Source organism: Paralichthys olivaceus, chromosome 5 (genome assembly GCF_024713975.1).
Source record: "Paralichthys olivaceus isolate ysfri-2021 chromosome 5, ASM2471397v2, whole genome shotgun sequence".
Taxonomy (NCBI): Eukaryota; Metazoa; Chordata; class Actinopteri; order Pleuronectiformes; family Paralichthyidae; genus Paralichthys; species Paralichthys olivaceus.
In genome coordinates, this window is record NC_091097.1 from 24,629,291 (window position 1) to 24,650,295 (window position 21,005).

Here is a 21,005-nt window from a genome sequence, read left to right on the forward strand (position 1 = left end):
TGACAGAGTTATGATTCTGAAGACTATTTCGAACTCAACTCATTTAAGTTATTCAATCTTGTCCAAATGTGACTTAAGCATAATTATCAGCCAATTCCTTTCAAGCCCCACAACTTTATCCACTTGTTAGAAGTGAAAGAGAGGGGAGGTCTTTCAGTCTAATTTCTGGATTGTCATGTTTACAATGACAAAAACTGTATTTAATAAAGTTTGATCATTTACGTTAATTCTTCTCAGCCTCCACCCATCTGCCCAACTCTCTGCAATGCACTGAACATCTTTGTATGAACCAAATTAATGTTCAACATCTCTAGATAATTGCACTGATATAAATTTTGCATTAATATAACTATTTGCTTCATACGATTGTCCTTAAGTTCAAATCACAAATCTCCTGAAACATAAGCTTGGGTAAGGATAAATATTATAATTATTTTCTGAAGTTTTAAATTAACACAATCAAATTGACCTCAGGAATGAAAGAAATCAGTAAATTTGAAAATAACAAGAAGGTTAAGTTGTGCTGCCCTAATGAATTAATACCATGATCTCACAGCTCCAGGATTGTGTACTACTTCAAGAAGTGAAGCGTCACTAGCAGTGATAATAATTAGAGATGATAAAGCAATGGCCCAGGTTGCATCAAAAATAAGGCACTGCAACGGTCCACTTAAATTCAAGCACCAACCTGAACATATTCATAGATATCAATCACCTAAATATGCCTGATTTTCTTAATCAGGGTACATTATTTCCTGGGAAATTAATAAAAAAATATTTTTAAAAAGCTGTTGGGCAATGTTAAAGAAAGTGATTAAAAAACACTTACCACTCCATTGTGCGGATCATGCCAAAGTTTAAAGCATTCCTTCTTAGCTCGTATGCTATCCTTCCCACAAGTTTTATGGAAATCTATTTTGTAGTTTCTACATAATCCTGCTGACAGACGAAAACACAACTACACAACCAACCAACGGACCAACAAATAAACAGATATTAGTGAAAACATAACCACTGTGGAGGTGGTGATAAAGGGCGCTTTGAGATTTAACTGATTTATAAATCCGTAAAATATACATACTCTTACTGCATTCCAAGTCTTTCCTAAAGTTTAGCCAGTATCATGAATAAGACTTTGGTCCAAGTGTGATGGATGACGACAGCTTGTCTGGACAAAATGGTGGGAGTTAAACTTTAAGAAACTGCTGCTATACAGAGAGCTGAAAGAGAGTTTGTGCAGTGGAATGATTGCAAAACTTTCTTGGCCACCTGAGTAAGATGCTGCTTATTCCTTTCTCATCCCCTCCTCCCCCACCATCTTTCCAACGGTAGCTTGTTTAGGGCCCCATCCAACACAGTTACAGCGGTAACAGTACACAAACAAGTGGGAGGGGCCAAAAGGTTTGGGAATGGTAAGTGTGGGCGAGCAAGCCATTCTGCCAGCATTTCCTCTCACTCTTCCTCTCTCTTTGGAACGTTTGCAACGCTAAAACTCACGTTACATTTCTTTTTGAATTGTGGTTGGGTTGATGCTGTATATTGACATACATATTTTCTTGCGTGTCAGCGTGTGTCCATTCACTAAGTGTTCTCCTGAAGCTGCGTGTGCGAGCGATACTGACTGAGACATGAATCTGTTTGCACCTTAGAGATTGTTGGAAACCCATTTATGTTTTATTTTGTTTTATTTTGGAAATCAGTGCACCCTTATTTTTCAGTTAGCTGTTGTTCGAATTTGGAATGATTTGATTGGTTGACTGATTGACTTGGTTGGTTTATTTCAGTACATCTCTTTTCTTAGGTTGAATTTTGGAACTTAAGATTTATTTTTGCAATGACTTTGAGAGGCTGTTGTCTGAGTGTGAATGCTTTGTGTTGCTTTCGTCACAACACAACAGTTCTTCTCATGTTTTAAGGTTGACTGAATGTTGCATAATGCTCCCGACATATTCTCATCTATTACCCCACTGACATTTCCTTTGTATTTTCCCCTCCTTTTTTCTCCACACCGCATGCATCTGTACATTTACAAAACATCATTTTGCCAAGTGCATCTGTTGTTTTTTTTTGTTTACTTGTATCTGTATGTTATTGAAATGTCACTAGAATTGGGGAGCGCATGCTGGAAAATGTCATTAGAGAGAAGACATGCAAATGAGAAAGAAACTGATTTGTTTTGGATGTGTTTTAAGTGTTTCTGAATGCAATTTCGAAAACACACTGGTGACATGGGTGTTTGCCATGACACATTATACTGTTTTTGTTTTGTTTTACAACACTGGGAAACTTTGCATGCAGATTTACTCTAACATGGACAGTATTTACTCCTGACTTATACGTATCATAACTTATGGAGCCCTCTCTTTACGTGCTGTAGGTCAACAATGCAACAGCCCGAGTAATGACAAATAAGAAGACAGTCAACCCATATGCAAATGGTAAGGTCCATGTTTACAGTTAAATTAAAAATATTCAACCACGTACCTTTTCAGGTTTTAGGGTTTTACAACATTCAATTTAATGTGAGTTCTTTGACCCCGATCAACAGACGATAAAAGTGATACTGTTAAAGTGATAACAGTTAAAGTGATAACAGTTAAAGTGATCTACACTGATTACAAATTTAGATTACAAAATATGTGTTTGCATAAGTATGTACTCCCCCAGGACACAGCAAAAATGAATACCTTTGACCATGACCAGCAAGTCAAGTAACTTTGGAAAAAGTGATTGAAAAGCTCAAGTCAGAGAATGGAAACAAGAACATTTCCAAGTGACTTTACATCTCCAGTCCAGTTAAATCAAAGTATGGAATTCTGGCAAAAAGTCGCTTATATCGAAGGCTTGGGATGAAGGGAAAAAGTTCAGCTTGTTAGGGTTAGGAGGCCAGAGTTTGAAGAGGATACATTGGAGATGGAAAAGTCATCGGAAAATAATTTTTGATGGTCCGATGAGTGCAACACCGAGCCTTTTGGTCATCAGAGCAAATGCTACGTTAGGTGTAAGCCAAGTACTGCGCATCAGTATTAACATAGCATCCTCACCATGAAGCATGCTTGTGGCAGCATCATGCTGCTGAATGTTTTTCTGTAGCTGCTCCTGGAAGCCTCTTGAGGTAGGAAAACATGATCCATTTTTCAAGAAGCCTGAATAGGGAGGGGGTTTGTTTTCCAGACAAAGACTCTTAACATAAAACCAGCTACACAACAATGCTTCAACCTTTACAGTCACGGGTGTTCCTTCCAACATTCCTACATACCTCATGTCTTTAGAGATAGAAAGCCACAATGTAAAATCACAGAACTTGTGAACTTTTCAGAATGTACTCTAGCCATGTTCCAAAATTAATCTCTGTATTTCAATGTAGCCTGTGGTGTTTTAATATATACTTAATAGTGAAGTTCATACTGTGTTGACTTACACAGGCTGAAACTTGTCATGACTGACACCTACCACACAGAAATAAGTTAGCACAGTAATCACTAGTCAGTCGTAAGAATACTATCAATCCTGTATGTGTACATTAAAAATGCATTTGTGACGGCCTGCATTTTAATTAGATGTAGTTTGATTGTAGCCTTCTGAGTCATCATCCATATCCCAGATTTATTTGGTCATTCAAAAACATCTTGCGTCGTGCTCATTGTACCCATTTCTCCTGTTTGGAAAGAAACGACTGAGCCAATTTAAGCTTTGAAATTAAAATGAGGATGTCATTTGGCGATTCCCAGAAAAATAGACACATTAACGGCAATAAGGATGAGTCAGATGGAATTGAGGTCTGATTTTCAGGCTGTTAACCACACCACTGTTAAAATCTGCCTGTCCTATTCATAAAATCAGGAAACTAGCCTCGAGTCCTCCATAACGCTCAACAGGTTTGAAGTAGATCAATGCTTGTCAAGAAAACTGAAGGACGGACAGACTGATTGATTTCTGGATTTATTAGCAGGATATTTCCAGGTAGATCAAAATTCACTGGGAACATAAGGAGCATATGCTTAAGCGTGATAAATGACTGCTCTTTCTCTTACGTATTGTCTGTTTCTTTGTCCCACTGTCTTTCTTGTTTCAGGCTGGAAGTTAAATCCAGTGGTCAGCGCTGTCTACAGCCCAGAATTCTATGCAGGTAAGAGGACATGCCCTTCTCCATTTGTCACCATCTCCTTTGTCATTATCTTCCTTCTCCTCATTCTTCAGTTTTTTTTTTTCTTATCCACATCTTCATTTTGTCCTCCTCAACTCCATCCCCATTTTTATTTTGACCTTTATCACTTCTTTCATTTGCTTCCAAGCAACATGCAGCCAAGCAAAGTCTGTTTACAGTGCAGAACTGTGCTGCATTGCACAAATGTAACAATGAACTGTCATCTCTCCTGCACACATACACACACTCTGCACTGTCCCCACCCACAGAATCTCTGCAATCTTGGCCATGCCACCCTTTACCTTGCCCAACCCTTAACTGCTTCCCTGCCCCCAGTCTGTAATTAACTATGGCCATTAAGGTTAAAAAAAATGTGAATTTTGTGATAAGAAGAACAGAGATAGATAAAAGAGTGTGGCAGAGGAGAGGAGGAATGAAGGAAAGTAAAGGACAAGAGAGAAGGAAATCTAGTAGTTCATTCCTGCAAGGACATTAAAAGGTATGAAATATTTTTTGTAAATTAAAATCAATATTTTCACTTTCGGCAGACAGTCGTTTGCCTAATTCACCCCCACGTTCTTTTAATTACAAAATGCCTCTGTATTGATTTACCTTTGTCTCACCTTACCCTAAATACCATTGGGGCATGTTTGTGTGTTTTTTGTGTAGTCGCACATGTCCATAGAGTGCACAAGCTTGTCAGTCTTTTTCTGTATTGCTATTTATGTTATAAAGTTTATAATTGCCAGCTTTTCCTTTTAGCTCAGTATCAGATGATATCTCCCTCCACACTAACATACCTGAAAAAACACATCACATCACCATTTTACTTTGTTCACGTGTGTGCTGGTGTAAACAGAAAGCAGATATTTTTGTCTGTTGCTTGATAACAGAAAATACAATGAACCAGCAAAATGTAAAAGCAGGGATTACTTTGCTTGGAAAAGTCACAATGTAGAACTGTTAAGTTTTAGCAATCCTTTGTACAGGGAGTAAATATGAATGATTGTGTCATCATTTCTCAGTAAGTCTCAGTTTCTGGCCCTCAAGTCCTAAAAAACAGCCCCTGAATTTGCAGAGCAAGTTTTGTAAGGTGTTGATGTTAGTTGTAGAAGGATTTTTTTTTTTTTTTTAAGTTAAGTAATCCTCTTTACAGATGTTTGCTGCTGCGTCCACACAGTCAGTTCTCACTTGAGCCACTGATTCTCTCTGAACATCTGTGACATTGAGAGCCTTGCTCCTGTCTCCTTTCACAGTGCTGCCTCTGCCTTCTATCTGCTGTAGTAATCCACTTCAAGCATGCTAGTCGAATGTAATTCCTGGAAGCGTTTGTCACCATTGTTCCTGATAAAGTCCAAATCACCACATGATGTCCTGATCTTTAACAGATCTTCCCACCACTGTCAGCTTACTGATCATCAGGCGAGCTAATAAAAACAAATACAATGAATCAAAGCTGCTGCCAGAACACCACCATAAGGGTGGTTTTCCTGTCATAAAGTCACAAAAAAATACTTGGATATTGATTCCTTGGTCTTATCTTATTTGAAGGTAAGCAATACTTTTGAAGAATTGACAGCAACATTAAATGAAAATCATATCAGATGGTGTCATATCGCTCTATCAGACTGAAACCTTTAGGGTTGTAGCCTTTCGAAAATTTGACTCATCTGCAGTGGCACAATCTGGCTGATTGGGCTTATATAATATGGAAACATTTCTGCGATATTAGTTATTGAGTCAAGATTTACATTTCTAGTTCAAGGCAATCTGTACATTAGGTAGAATGGTTATTTACTAATCAGTAGGTCCCTGGTTCTTGGTTCTTCATTTAGCGTAGAAGACATTATCATTGTAGCCACGTGCAGCAATTTACAGGTTCTGATCATATGTGTACACAGAAGGAAGCCACTCAATTGGTCTAAAATTAAGTCACAATCAGCCAACAGCAAGTGAAAATGGAAGCGTATGTTAAAGGCAGGTTATGTCAGTAGTGTTCAGTGGTACAGCACAAAAAGCTGTACATCTTCAGATGACATTAGCATATAAATCTTCGATTGAACGTACAAACTGTTCTACTTTTTCTAGTAAGGTAATAAAAATGAAGAGAAAGGAAGAATGGAGAGAGAGAGAGAGAGAGCGACGGGGGAGAGGGTGGTAGTGGAGTGGAGCTATTGCACAGTATTGTTATTAACTTATCATCAATCTTAATGGGGGGCGACTGACACAAAGCTTAATTTGAGAGCTGGGGAGAGTGAAGGTTGAGAAGGAGATCGAGGTGCCATTTCCAACCCTAATTATACATCTCTTCCAAAAGGAGATCTAATAAAATGCTAATAGAAACAGTGAATCATTCATTGACCTGATGAAAAATGGAGGGTTTGAGCCAAAGGATAAGAGTTTCCCAAAGAGAGACAAGGAGAGGAGTGAGGCTGGTAATTGTTCCTATTCATCTTTTGTCACCTTGATTTTAGGGGAGAGTGGCCCTGGCCACCCTTAAAGTCACACTGATGACTCTTTCCATAACTCCTCTACTTTGCTCCTGATATGGCCTAAATGAGAAAGGTGCTCGGTGTATACAACAGCAAGGGGTAATGCAGAAACCTTGCATTCTTCTTTGGGCGATAGTATGCATCATTTTCTGTACTCTGTCTCCAGTACCAGGTTTTCCCTACCCAGCAGCAAGTGCAGCAGCAGCGTACAGAGGAGCCCACCTACGGGGTCGAGGAAGGACGGTATACAATACATTTAGGGCAGCTGCTCCGCCTCCCCATATCCCAGCTTACGGAGGGTGAGCATCCTTTCTCACTCTTGTCCTGTTGTCTTTGCTTCCTCTTTGGTCCCTCCTCTCTTTCCCTCACCCAATGACAAGTTCTGAATATCTGTGCTCAGAGTCAGTAGAGTGATGCATGCCACGTCTTGTCCGAGATGACATTGCACTCTCCAACTTCCACAGAATGCTGAGTCCACCAATAGGCATGTGCCTTTGTACCTTTGCACGGATTCATGAGCAATGCCTATCAATTTGACCTTCTACTGTGGTGCTATTGTGTGAGGCCAACTTAATGGAGAAATGGGAGGTCCTCCATTTTTTGTCCAGTTTACCCAGTTTCCCCTCCCCCCCAAAGAATAAAGGGAAAAAACAAACAAACCAAAACCATCTTCCCAGCCCCAGCAGCAGCTCTGGCTGAGCCTCCAAGGCTGAATCCCCTCAACAAAAGCAAAGGAGAGCTGTGTATTGTGGGTAGTCTTATCCGACTTGCCATTATTATGTTGATTCTTTTTAGTCATTTAGATTTCTATGACTGCAAGCAAACGGACACTAAGGAGGCTGGTAGGGAATCTATTTATAAGAATGGGAGCAGATATGATTTGTTTTCCTCTGCAAATCTCACTTATTAGGTTTAAATCCAAATCCAACAATTTTTTGAATATTGCAATTAATACTTCAATTAAATATGCATTTCTATTCACTGCTGTGATGTAAATATGAGAAGTTGAGTGCAATCATTGCAGAAAGACAGGAACCAATAAGATCATTTTAGAAAATGTGAACAACTGAAAGTGGATGAATTAGCATTTGAAAGAAATGACAAAATCAAGAAAATCGAAAATAAATGTGAGATATAGAAGAAGAATGTAAATGTGGCAGCACATGTACTGTTACCTTTGCTTGCATTTTTTGTCCCCACCCTCTGATACTTTACATTGGATTGCTGCTGAAATGATTCCACAATAGCCGCAGCAGTTATTCCGCAGACAATTTGTTAAAATAATCACTTTTGAAAAATAATGTGATATGACAAAATGCTATGTTAAAGGCTTGGTTAAGTGTGCGGCACAAAACAACATGGGGAAAACGATGGCTTGGGTTTAAATATGTCCTACCTTTGTGATCAGGGTTAAAAATAGCAACGTTATTAGTCAATTGGAAATGAGAATCAAACCGTGGTTCTTTACAGTTGAATTAACCCTTTGTTCCACCCCAATGTCCCCTCTTCACAGACTTTATCGCTGCATCTATAATAGCCTGATTTCCCTCTTTGCTCCCATTATATTTACTTCAGCCACCAGAAGCAAAGTGCCTTTTCGGGGCTTGTATTGATATTGTATCACACAACCGTAAGATGCCACTGAACAACACAGCTTAACTTTGGGCTGTAATAGGCTACTTGCACAAACGACCGGAAGGGTTCACATTTCAATGGAGGACAGCACACTCTACACTCCGCATGTGAATCTTAGAAGCTTACTGTAAATTCTCTGATAAAAGCTAGGAATAAAATAATGGTAGAGTCTCAGTTCAGAGTGGATTTTCATTTAAATTCTCTAATTCATTTCAATTGTTTACTTTTTACCAGCATAAGCAGTTTAAAGCAGTTGTGTGGATGCTCCTGTTTTGCTGCAGCCTACCGTTTGACGGACGAATAGAAACAATCGCAAACTGCCGTCATGGGCATCCCTCGCAGCAGATGGATATACATGGGATAAGGAAGATAGGTGTTTGGCAGCATGATCTTGACAAAGAGATATCTGCTATAGATTGTGCTTTCATTAACGTGGCTGCACTACTTAATTGCTCTGGTGGCGGTAGATGGTGAATTATTGATGTGGACCATGATGTATTTTTATTAAAACTGTTTGTCTCAAGTGGCAGTGAGTTGGCTGCGATTGTGACATAGCCAGGAAACTGCGTTTCGTGTGTGTGTGTGTGTGTGTTCCCTGATGTCTTTAAGGGAGCCTGACACAACATCGCATCAATAAGCCAATATGTGCATAGAGCTGTGCTATCGTCCCACAGAACATATTTTAATGAGTGAAACAGCTCTCTGGGCCACCTTGACATTTGAGTGGTTACCAGTTATTAGAGACAGTGAAACTGGTCTTCTGAGAACCTCTTCATATTAAACGCGGCAGTATATTGCTTGTTTACTCCACAATATTTAAGGTTTTAACCTTACTATGTAAAGTGCCTTGAGATAATGTACATGATTTGGCGCTATATAAATAAAATGGAATTTAATTTTTTTAATTGGACACTCTTACACACACAATCATGCATGCACTGGAGAGGTCATAAGGTCATGGGATGACGGAGTTCACTGTAGATCTGTAGAACTTTCCTCTCTAGAATGAACAGTAATATAACTATGATTCGATTTCTGCCACAGTGGGTTTCTCAAAATTCAAACCAGAGAGCGATGCTCACTGTTCATTTCCTTTATTCATGATGAACACAAAATAAATTCACACAGACCTGCATGGGTTCAGCTTGGCTACTTAATGCCCAGGACCGGTCGCTTTCAGTTGACTTTCCTGCCATTGTCAGCAGCTCTCCCAGGCCCAGGTACTGCGTTTAACAGAGGGATTACTGGTGTCAACTGTGCGGATAAACTCACACTTTTCTCCTGTGGTTCGATGCCAGCACGCCCTCCCTCACACATACATTTTATTTTAGGAAGAACAGATACTAATTCAATTTCACACAGTTGAGATGAATAGCCTAAAAGTATTAAAAGTAAGGTGAAGGTGAATTTTTCGTGCTTATATGAACAAAATGATGCACATCCAAAAAACGTAAAGTATTTTTTTCACTGAATGAACAGAGAGGAATGCAATGAGAAGAATCTTTTTTTTAAATTTTTTTTAAGACATAAGGTCTAATCTATATATCCTGAGAAAATGTTTTTCCTTATTTCTCTTCAGTGTTTTGCATCACGCTATAAATATCATGGAGCATTTTTTTTCTATTTTAGAATTTCAAAAATGTGGAACTTTTGATTGGACTTTATATTTGTAAAAATAAGTTAGTGAGAAAGTATTGTTGGACCCTCCCAGCCTCCTTACTTGGGCATCAGAGAGCAGAGGGGGTGCCTGCTTTATTTCCCCTTTGCCCCCCCCCCCCCCGCCCCCCTCTATGTCTTTTGCTTGTTTACCTCTGGTTGTTAACTGGATTGAGGAGATGGGGGTTGGTTAGTAGCCAGCCCAGCGCCTGCATGTCAACATGCACTAATATGGATGTTTTTGTTTTATTGTGTGTTTGTCTGTTTGTTTGTGTTTGCATCCTCTGCAGTGTTGTTTACCAGGATGGATTTTATGGTGCAGATATTTATGTAAGTATTATTTACTGGTATGACATTGCATGCTACACCGCCATCTCTGTGGTCTCTGCCCTGTTTTTATGCACACGCAAGCCTTCAACTCTACACACTCATACATGGAAGAGCAGATAGCTGCTCACACCAAGGTCTGCAGTTCTGTTTGGCCCTGGCAATGAGACTACAGGCAACACATTTCAACAGACAATACCAGAAAGACACAAATATAAGTGGCAAATAAATCATTTTTTGTACAGTAGCACAAGGTGTAAATCTACAAACACATGCACAACAACCATGAAGAAAATGATTAGACTGGATATGGAGGGATGAGGTTGAAAAATGGGCCATGGGGATGTGACTATATTTCTACTATATATAATACAAATTCAATAAAGAACATCTTTAAGGTTTTGTGTCCAGTACACTTTGTGCCAAACCACTCAGTCACTCATGTCCTAAATCCACTGCATCGTAAAATTAAACATAACTAGCAGTGTAGCTAACAGGTCTTGATAAAACGTCCTCTCAATCAGAACACTGCAACTGAAAACAGTAGGTTAATGAATGATGATAGGGCAATAATGAAATTAATATCAAACTACAGTGTAACTCTGCAGCATCTGTTGCTGTACAAAAAACGAATTATAGTAATTATAATAGTTAATTTACTTTTTTAAATATTTGTTAATAAACAAATAAATGTAGAAATGAAATAATGTTATATCAAATGTGTAGCAGCAGTTGTAGTGCTGGTTTTAATAATATTTTAACTTAACTTTTATTACAGATACAGAAACACTTATTCAAACATTTATGTTCTGGGTCTATAAAGTTTAAATAATTACATTATAGTAATAATGTAAAAAGAAAAAAAAATTCTGCCCCTGATAGGGTCCGACCATATAACTGGAGGAGGATGAAGCCATGGCGTAGAAATAAGTCAACCTTACTAAAAGAAGTTACATTGGGCTCGCTTTGTGCCACACTCATCAGTCACTCCATAATGGATCATTCTCTAAATATTCACTTTCTAACCAGAGCTGCCTGGCAGAAGTGTGAACAATAGAGCCACACAAGTACATTCATGGCAGAGGCTTCAGGGAGATTCAGACTAATGATGCAGAGTGTGTGTGTGTGTGTGTGTCTGTGTGTGTGTTGCTCCCATAACGTTCGACCTCCTTGGCTCCCCATTAGCCCCAATGCCCCTGCCATTGGGATTGATTGCTATGCTGCAGACACAACATTTAATATTCATTAGCAGAGGGATCAAGAGTCCCTGATGCTGTGTTTATGTTTATGTGAACAGGAAGTACCTATGATGGGGATTCAGTCAATTCAGTCCAAATAGCAAATTAGGTGAGATAGAAAAAAGAGCTCAGTCATAGTCAACAGAGGCTTTTGAGAAATGTTGATGAAAACAGGCTAACATTGGAGACAGGCTTTTATTTGTCATTTCTTCTGTTCTCTGGACAATGTAAACTCAAAACTTCCTCATATACTGTATAAATACTGCACAATCACTTGGTTATTTTTAGGCTACCAATGAAACACACTACCTGCACTGATATTACACATTGGCTTTTCCATTGGAACACTGGGCATAATCACTGACCCCCACCGGACTCTCTTAGCATTTTCTTCAAACCAGCACATAAATCTCCGAAACATCATTAAGGCAAATTATTACTTTAACCTTGGAGAACCATTCATACTTTGCCAGCTTGAATGGTGAAAATGGCTGCTGGCTCAGCTTGGCTCAGGAATCCCCGCTCCTATAAAAAGCTGTTTCTCAAGACGTTGTTTTACAGTCACATTACCATGCATTCACATGAGCTATCATAGGAGAGGTTATTCAAAGATTCAAAGATTCAAAGATTTTGATTGTCAAATACACAGAGAACACACGTTTCCCTGTGAATTGAAATTCCTGTCCTTTCTGGAATACCGACCAAAATTTACATAAGAATACAATATTGACATCAAATACAATAAGGGTAAGAACATGTTAAAAGTAAGGCAGAAACAAGGCGAATGAGGTGAATAAGGTGAGGATTGTGCAATACTGAGCAGTGAAAAATGTAATAAAATGTATACAATATAAATTTAAACAGTACAAATGGAATACTTGATGTTAAAGTGCAGACCAGTGTTGCAGTTTGTGAGGTAGATATGCTAGCAACCAGTGTTTTCTTTACCTGACCTACAGAAACTGGTCATAATTTGTTCGTGATTGCCAAAGGATTCACTCTTTAATTGAAAAGGGGTTTGTAGTTGAGATTTGACACTATTTTCAGGTTTCTTTCTTTGTTTATGGTACGCATGAAGTTAGTGCTTTTGCATTAGTGCGGGCCTGCAGCCTCTTGCCCAACAATACTGGGTCAGTGAAGATAAATGGATGGACAGAAAGAGGAGTTCTGCTCTCTCTCTCTCTCTCTCTTTCTTTCACTGAATCAGCAAATTTGATGAATTCGAAACGTGCACCTGCTCACAGTGGCTTAGGTTTACCATTACTCACTCAGTCAGTGACAGTCCACAGAGGCTGGTGACTAACACGGGACAACCTGTTCATCTTTCTGCCATGGGCCATCATCGCACGCACTATCACTTACGCACCTCCTCAGTTTATAGAGGTAATAATACATTGCTCATGTCAGGACAGACACTGTCTCAGTCACAGACCGTGGAAGGGTGGAAGGTGAAATGATGTGAGAAGTGAGGGAGTTGTCACTGAGCCCGGGAGGGAGAAAAATGGCTTTTGTTATATGATAAATTGGAGCAGGGGTTTACAGTCATGTGCCACATACAGCCAACAGTCAGTGAAAACTGAGAGACAATATAAGTGGTCACATCTTAACATGCTTTAAAAAGTAAATTCGGACACAAATGTAGCCATGATGCAAAAGATGGAGCTCAGATGGAGCTATTCTTCAAGTCTTACCCACAGTGTCAAAGAGAACTGTGCACAGTAACAAGACAAGTGACAAAATGCACTCATTAGTTTGAAAGGACATACAGTATAAAGATTTGGACCAAAAAAAAAAACTCACTACACAGGAAAATACAGGGATGTGCAGAAGTGTATCAAGTGTCATTATGAGCCTTTCATGGCTGTTGACTTAGAGACAAGTTAATACACACAATTTACAAAAATGTAGAATTGTATTTATAGCTATTCATAGCTAGTTTAGTAATGGTTACTAAATACTAATGTAATAATGTAGTAATAATGAGTATATGGGTATGATTTTTGGGATTTGTTGCGGAGGGAAGTGATCACATAAAACATATACATTAAAAAATAAATAATAATTAAAGAACAAGAAATGACAATATAGATATTACTTCTTATTTCAAATGTTACAGGCTTTGATTAAATGTCAAGCTACTGCTCATAAACACAAAAGCAAGACTATATTCTGTGGGTAGACTATTTCATACACGACCAAAAAAAGAATAAAGAATCATAAAACTGAGTAATTTCACTGCAGCTGCTGAAGTGAATCGTCTCTGATTTATGCCAAATCGTTTTAAAAAGTGCAGAGAATGTTGAGAAATGTGGAACATGATCTTTTAAAATTAAATATCTTTCATCATGCTGCATTTTGGGGCGGCTGTAGCTGAGGCGTAGAGCCAGAAGGTCGGCAGTTCAAACCCAATCTTCCCCATCTGCACGCGGAAGTGTCCTTCGGCAAAATGCTGAACCCCCCGAAAAATTTTTAAAAAAGTGCTGCTAATAGATGCACTGTATGAATGTGTGTGAATGGGTGAATAGCAAACTGTATTGTAAAGAGCTTTGAGTGGTCATCAAGACTAGAAATGTGCTTTATAAATACAAACCATTTACCATTAAGGAGCTCCTACAACAATGCAGTTATAGTGAAACAATAACTGGTTATAGAGGAATGACTTCAAGATTTAACATTTGTCTAAAATTGAATATTAGTTCATATTAGATCACCTCATGGTGTTGGTTACATTACCTTCAGACAGTTTAGTCACGTGAGCTCAAATTGAACAACACTCACCAAACACACAAATGTACAAATGCTCTCACATGTTTCAGTATTTCATATATAAAGTGAGTATGAATTGTATCTTATAGTACTTTTTTTGAAAGGGTATTTTTACTGTTTAGGCCTAAACAGTTGCTATATAAATATTTTGTTTTTTCTTGACCAGAACTGTATTTTTCTTTTTATCAGATAGCAGATTAAAAACTGTTCAGAACGTAAAGAAGTTAACACTGAAATAAGTGAATCCAAGTTCTAAAAGTTGCAGGAACTTCTGACCTTGGCATTTTTAAATTCCTGGCCACAAATTTGCTTTCAAAAAATCAGGCAGAATATATTTTGGAAACAAAAATTGTTCTACAGATTTCATGTCTGATGTTCCATTGTGTGTGGCTATTGTGGCTTTAGGTATGTGCTAACATTCATATATATATATATATATATAATGCATCACTAACATCACTGAAATATAACTGTGTTATTCAATAACGTTCTTTAGTTCAAATGTAGGGTCTTGATCTGTCTGTCTATTTGTAGCTTGCAAATGTTGAGCACCATCTTATTAGCCTCACACTTGGTATGTGTATTGGTAACTACCGTCCAAATCTGTGCCAAATTTGGTGCGATTTGACTTGAGATATGTTCAAGTTATCCTTGCCTTGCAGTCAGTGGGGCGGGGCAGCGTGCGTACAAGCAGTCTGTGGACAGAGTTCTTCTTCTTCTGCGTCCTAGGATAAACTACAGCCGCAGTTGGCAAATGCCAGCCTGCAATCACATCTGGCCCGACAGATCATTTCAAAAGTTTGCTTTTATTTTACAATATTGGACAGACAGAGACATTCACAGTATCACAAGTGCTGATCTCGGTCACGGCGACAACATTCAGAACTACTTCCTCTTTAGCAATTTAGCAAACAAATGCACAATGGTCATTTGTTGCTGCAATGCTTTATTTCAAGCTAAATTACAGAGCTTTTATTTTGAAAAGTTAGGAACTTGGGTCTGAAGATGTGTGTGTTGCTGAGCGGACCTCTGAGATAGCCAACATACAGTGAATAAAAAAATAACTCCAGTTCAGACAACTCACGTTGATGTGCTTATTGCAGCAGTAGAACAGGTTAGTGTGTGGCATCTAAAATGACAGTATATTGTAGAACATGTCTGAGGACTCACTAATTTGAGGGAATAAATAATTCTGAAGCCAAGCAAACGGCCTATTCCAAACAGTCATATTTAGAACACGTTAACTCTACAGTGCTGACCAGGGAGATGACATTTATAGATTTATACTGTGAATGTAAGTTTGTACAGACAATTTCTGAATGAATGATTTAACCATAACTCCAGGACATTTCCTCGGCTGCAATGATCCCACATTGAAAAGTGCGATTTGGCCGAGTGTGACCCCTGACTCATATCTAACAGGACAGGTCTGGAGTATTAAGTGAAAGATAACGCCAGCGAATATATTTATATCACACACCTCAAACACAATCACAAGTATTATCATTAATTTTTGTTATCTCTCTGTGTGTGTGTGTGTGTGTGTGTGTGTGTGTGTGTGTGTTACTAGGGTGGTTATGCTGCCTACAGATATACCCAACCTACTGCTGCCACAGCTGCTGCATACAGTGACAGGTAAGATACACACTGTCAGGGACACATCATTAATTTCATCATATTTTGTATTCTACACAAGGATACAGTGACCTACAAACAGTAAAACAGTGTTATTCAACCACCAGTTGACTGCATTTAGAGAGACGATCAGCTTCACAGTAACGAATGACCTAATTTGATTCATTTCTTTGCTATGCAACATATAACTGTGAGGGGGCTGACAGGGCAGAGGCAGGAATTTTAAAATCCCCAAAAACCTGAATCGAGAGAGAAAGAAACGTTACTGCTCCTGCTTCTTTACCCTGCAGCTCTCAGACCACCAGCTCCATACTCAGCCAGTAAGCACATATAAAGACATACAAATTCAAAAACTAAATTGATGTAAAAAATAAAATGTGATGGCAATTTATTTTAAAATAATGTCTACTATGGTAGTCCGGATCAGTACATGGAGATATCTGAGGGAATGCTGGTTTCATGTCTGCAGAAAATAAAAAAATCTGACAAATGCAGGACATGAAGCTTATGGAAACCAGTTGCACGTATAATCCCAGTCAACATTACCACAAACAGCTACAAATCATACACACATCAGACACAACACACAAACACAAAATGAACATGTTCACGTCTTCTGTGACTGAAGAATGTTTGCTCTTTTCTCTCCTCTACCCATAACCAACACCCCCCCTGATCTGAACCAAATGTTTTCGTTGCTAAACCATAGCATAGCATAGACTCTTCTCAGCCTCACCTAAACAGTAGTTACCATGTGCAGACACCTTCGAAAAGAAATATGTTGAACTGGTACTGTTAAAGAATGGAACCGAATCCATAGAATCGACCGATGTAGACCCATTGTCTTGTGCTGAAAGAGATAAATACTCACTAACATTGTTAAACAGTGAGCCATTCACTTTTATGTGTATACCTCAAGCAGGATAAGCTGGATCCCTCCTTGTACCCAACTGTCGCCAGATACATTTAATATCCCCCACAAGAGCATCGGTGTACAGGCTCAAAACGCTCCTGGTTTTGAACCACTGAAAAAGTCTCATCAGAGTTGGAACATTATAAGCTTCACTGGGTTTATCACAGGACTATTGCACTGAACTGCTGGTCACAGTTGTTAAAGTCTCTGTTGGGTGCAGGGTCATAGCTCTACTTAACTATGATTCATGAACATTGGGAAGAGTGATATTTCAGGGTGCTTTATCTCGCATATGCCTTCCCCCATTGTATTAATAATGGATGTATTCATAACACTGTGAATCATTAGTGTTAAATTAGTAAGCACTGCTGTGTGATTTTAGTTTGTAATTGCATGGAACTTGTAGATGTCTATCCCTTTTGATTATAATTCATCATTTACTCCCTTACTCCCCCCCCCCTTTTTCCCTTTTCCCTGAGCAGTGCAGGATGCAAGAAATATGTCTCTTTACTTGTATGTCAAGAGGACTTTGGCTCTTGACAATAGAGCAGCTATTTTTGTATATATATATATATATATATATAGTATATACAGTAGGTCCACATAAAAATAAACCGTACACTCATGAATGATGACTGTGGCTGTATTCGCCAAAGGAGAAATAAGGGGAAGCCTGGATAAGAAGTGGATAAAGATGTATACAGATGCTTTCATAGAGAACAGACAGCTAAAATGGACAGAAAAGGTCCTCTGCTGAAAAACTTCCCAAACGCATGCGCATCAATTCAAGTGACACAAGGAACCTATAACTAAGTAATGAGCGATAACTAAAAAAGCATTTCCTGAAGGAAAAGCCTGTGATTGTTGGAGGCATTGCTGGCTGGCATGTCAATGGATTCAAATTCTAATTGAAATGAAAAGTTATGACTCACTGAGTTAGCTGTGAAATACAAACCATGCATGTAGACTTGTTTCTATTACATATTGCATGGTCATTTCTATAATTTCATTAAAATGACTTGTTGTGTTCCACGTTCCAGGAGTTTTTACCGTAAACCGGCTGAAATAGGAATATAGAGAGTAAGTTGTCTGTACCACATCATCATGGATTTAGTTGATTCTTGTGTGATAGTGAGTGGATACATCAGTTAAATGCAATAGGGGAACAGATGAATTTATTGTAAGCTCTCTTAGTAAAGTCAAGATACTGTGACATTACTGTTGCGTGTGGTTCCAGGAGCATCAGATTATACCTCTGACCACATTCCACCTCACACATCAATGCTGGAGGGTTTGATCATTCCACAAAAAAAACACTCCATATTTCCATGTTATGAATGGATCGAAAGACTAGCGTTGAGCAGCTGAGAGTTGGTGGAGACCATAACAGAACTGAAAGAACAGTGAATATCATACTCTTGGTTTCATCTGTTGGACATAAACATTCTTTTGTATCATTGATCATGCTGTTTCTGTTGGATTTGCTTCGAGGGAAAAGTTTGCCAACACATCCATCGATAGTTTGATAAGGTGATAATGAATCAGTTGACTTCACACTTTGTTCTGCTGCCTCCAAGTGGCCAAACAACACATCAATGGATCTTTAAACACTGAGCAAAGGCTTTTGAGGGGTCTGTTTGGATGTTTCACCTTGGTCTGGTGGATATTTGAGGGCTTGCTTTTGTACCTGTGTACCCTTGTTGTGCCCATCTGTGCAGAGCCACCCTCTAACCAGGTGAGTTACATTTGTGCCATCAGGGTCACAGGGGGGAAGCAGCAACAGCTGCCTACCAGAGCCAGCCTGACCCGTGTGTTATGCAAACAAATGCAAAAGCAAAAACAGCCACTCATGCAGAAATACCTATGAGGGCTCACAAATAACTACATATATGCACACGGAATCTAAATTCTTAACAACTGCACACACACACACATACAGACACACACAAACACATGCTCTGGAACAGATAGTTATAGTCCGCCGGTGTGTCCCTGCAGTGAGAGACTCACTACAGAGAAGGAAAAATAGGCCCTCATAGGATTCAATCACAAATATTCTGAAATGAAAATATCTCAGATCAGGGGTGGGGAACCTTTTCTCTACCGTACTAAATTATTGTTTATTATTAACTCATTTATCACACCAGGGCTCCCGACTAACTTTTTACATCAATTGCACTGGTGTTCTGACGTTTGAATTAGAATTAAACATTTTAAAATATCCTAAATGAGGAAGACACAACCAAAACAATGTGTGTTAACAGAAATTACTCTTGAATAAATATTAAACATAGGGCACAGGATATGTTATCAACTCAGTAAAAAAGGTGGGATGGTTAGGATTCAGATGAGCTGTGTGTGTGTGTGTGTGTGTGTGTGTGTGTGTGTGTGTGTCTGCTCGTTGCTCTTCATAATCAAACAATCACATTTATTTAGTTATTGATCAATGGTGTCACATCACGAATCCAGATCTTTCGTTTTTAAATACAGTATATGTCTCATAAACTCTAGAGCGAATCACACAAAAACAAAGTAAACTTCAGTACTGTACGTGTCCTAATAAGATTAGTTATGGTGTTTATTGTTAACGTGTAAAGTGAGAGCAACTCAACAGGAGTGTGGAGGGAGCACACCCACACAGGAGACTCTGACACAGTACAAACCAAGCAGCGACGCTGCTTCTGCTCTGATCCTGAAGCAGTATTTGATCATAATAATTTTTCATTTAATACTAATAATTTGTGATTGGGGGTCCATCATAGAAATCCTGTATTCAAACATTTTTTCGCCACTGTAGTAAATTTTCCGCCTCGGTTACGAGTTCTCCTCGTCTCATCTCTCTGTCTGTTTGTGTGAGTGAGTGAGTGAGTGGGGGCTGGGCTGGGCTGGCCCTGTGTGTGTGAGTGTAAACTCCACCTTGCTCCCAGACTTATAGGACAAATACATAGAGACACATCAGCTAAATATCAGGCGCGACCAAGGACATTTTTAGTCGCTTTTCAGGGATTTCTTTTTCTTGTGTTTATGAATTGCCTCGCGGCTTGGAGCCAGACACTCTCCACCCCTGCTTTAGATGGTTCATTGACCTGTGTGGTTGCCTTCTACTGCAGCTGCATGCTTTGTGGTTCCTTGTCCCTAAATATTCACTCTCTATTAAAACATTGTGCATTTCACCAGGCTCCCAACCATTTTGTAGAGCTGTTGAAAATGTACTTTTCATTTTTATCTTTTCACTTCAGGGTCACTTTAAAAATGCATTTGACTTAAATTGCATTTAAATCTGTGTTGTATTTTACAGCCTGCCTCACACTGACTGTCTCTCTCTCTCTCTGTCTCTCTCTCTCTCTCACACACACACACACACACACACACACACATATTCCCATACACATGGGTTAGGGCTCTGCACTGTGAGATAAGATAGGTCAAACGTGGTGCTGGTTTGAGCGTGGGTCTTGAGGGGTGTGTGTGTGTGTGTGAGTTGGGGGGAGGGGGATTTGCATGGTGAATAGCAATGTCCAAAACTAATCGGGATTAACTTCTAATCGCTTCAACCACTGGGCCGCTATGCCACTCAATTATGGGCCCTGGCCCCTGATTGGCCCTTATCATAACTGGGCAAGGAAAGGAGGAAGGGGATGGGGGCATTGCTGGGTTGTGGGATAGATTGGCCACAGCATGGTTGTTCACTAAGAATAAACACTGCTACTGTCTATTTCTCTACTGTATATAATTCTTTTTCTTTGATCCATTGATTGTCTCTATATGTAACCATTTTCGTTAAGCTTTTCGGTTTTCTTCTCTTACAAGAACTTCTCTTATTCAAATAAATTTCAAATCCTCTGCTTCTTAACTCTCTTTTAGCTGTTTCACTCTGCTTCCCAGACTTATTAATCGCAGCCCATGAGATTATTTAATTAAGTCTGTCCTCTGAACAGAGGAGGTGGGAAAAAAAACGACAAATAAAGTGGTCGCCTCAACAATGTGGTCCACACAACTACGAGTCAGGCTGCCATGTTTGCCCTTGGTAATAATATTCCTAAAATAATTTTTTCTCTTGTGTTACTATTGTACACAGAGGAAACATTGCAATTGAAATCAAATTTAGTAAATACCTTCATAGAGCACAGATAATGAATCTTCAATACTTGTGACACACCACTTGAAAGCTAACTTCGGACTGCAATCACCTCTGT

At 39.0% G+C, this 21,005-nt stretch overlaps 1 protein-coding gene across 11 annotated transcripts in view; it reads left to right on the forward strand.

Moving 5' to 3' along the window:
* rbfox1 (RNA binding fox-1 homolog 1) overlaps positions 1-21,005 on the forward strand; it is a 161,873-nt gene that overhangs the window by 130,038 nt on the left and 10,830 nt on the right. For 8 of the 11 annotated variants that reach the window (XR_011241088.1, XM_069525137.1, XM_069525135.1 and 5 more), the window contains 5 exons: positions 2,378-2,438; positions 4,076-4,129; positions 6,806-6,938; positions 10,221-10,260; positions 15,832-15,896. Coding sequence is in view for 9 of the 11 variants with exons in the window: in XM_069525137.1 (XP_069381238.1) it covers positions 2,378-2,438; positions 4,076-4,129; positions 6,806-6,938; positions 10,221-10,260; positions 15,832-15,896 (353 nt within the window). In the remaining 2 variants the exon portion in view is untranslated. The remainder of the gene's footprint in view (positions 1-2,377; positions 2,439-4,075; positions 4,130-6,805; positions 6,939-10,220; positions 10,261-15,831; positions 15,897-21,005) is intronic. The other 3 variants (XR_011241089.1, XM_069525140.1, XM_069525138.1) reach the window with 1 other exon arrangement.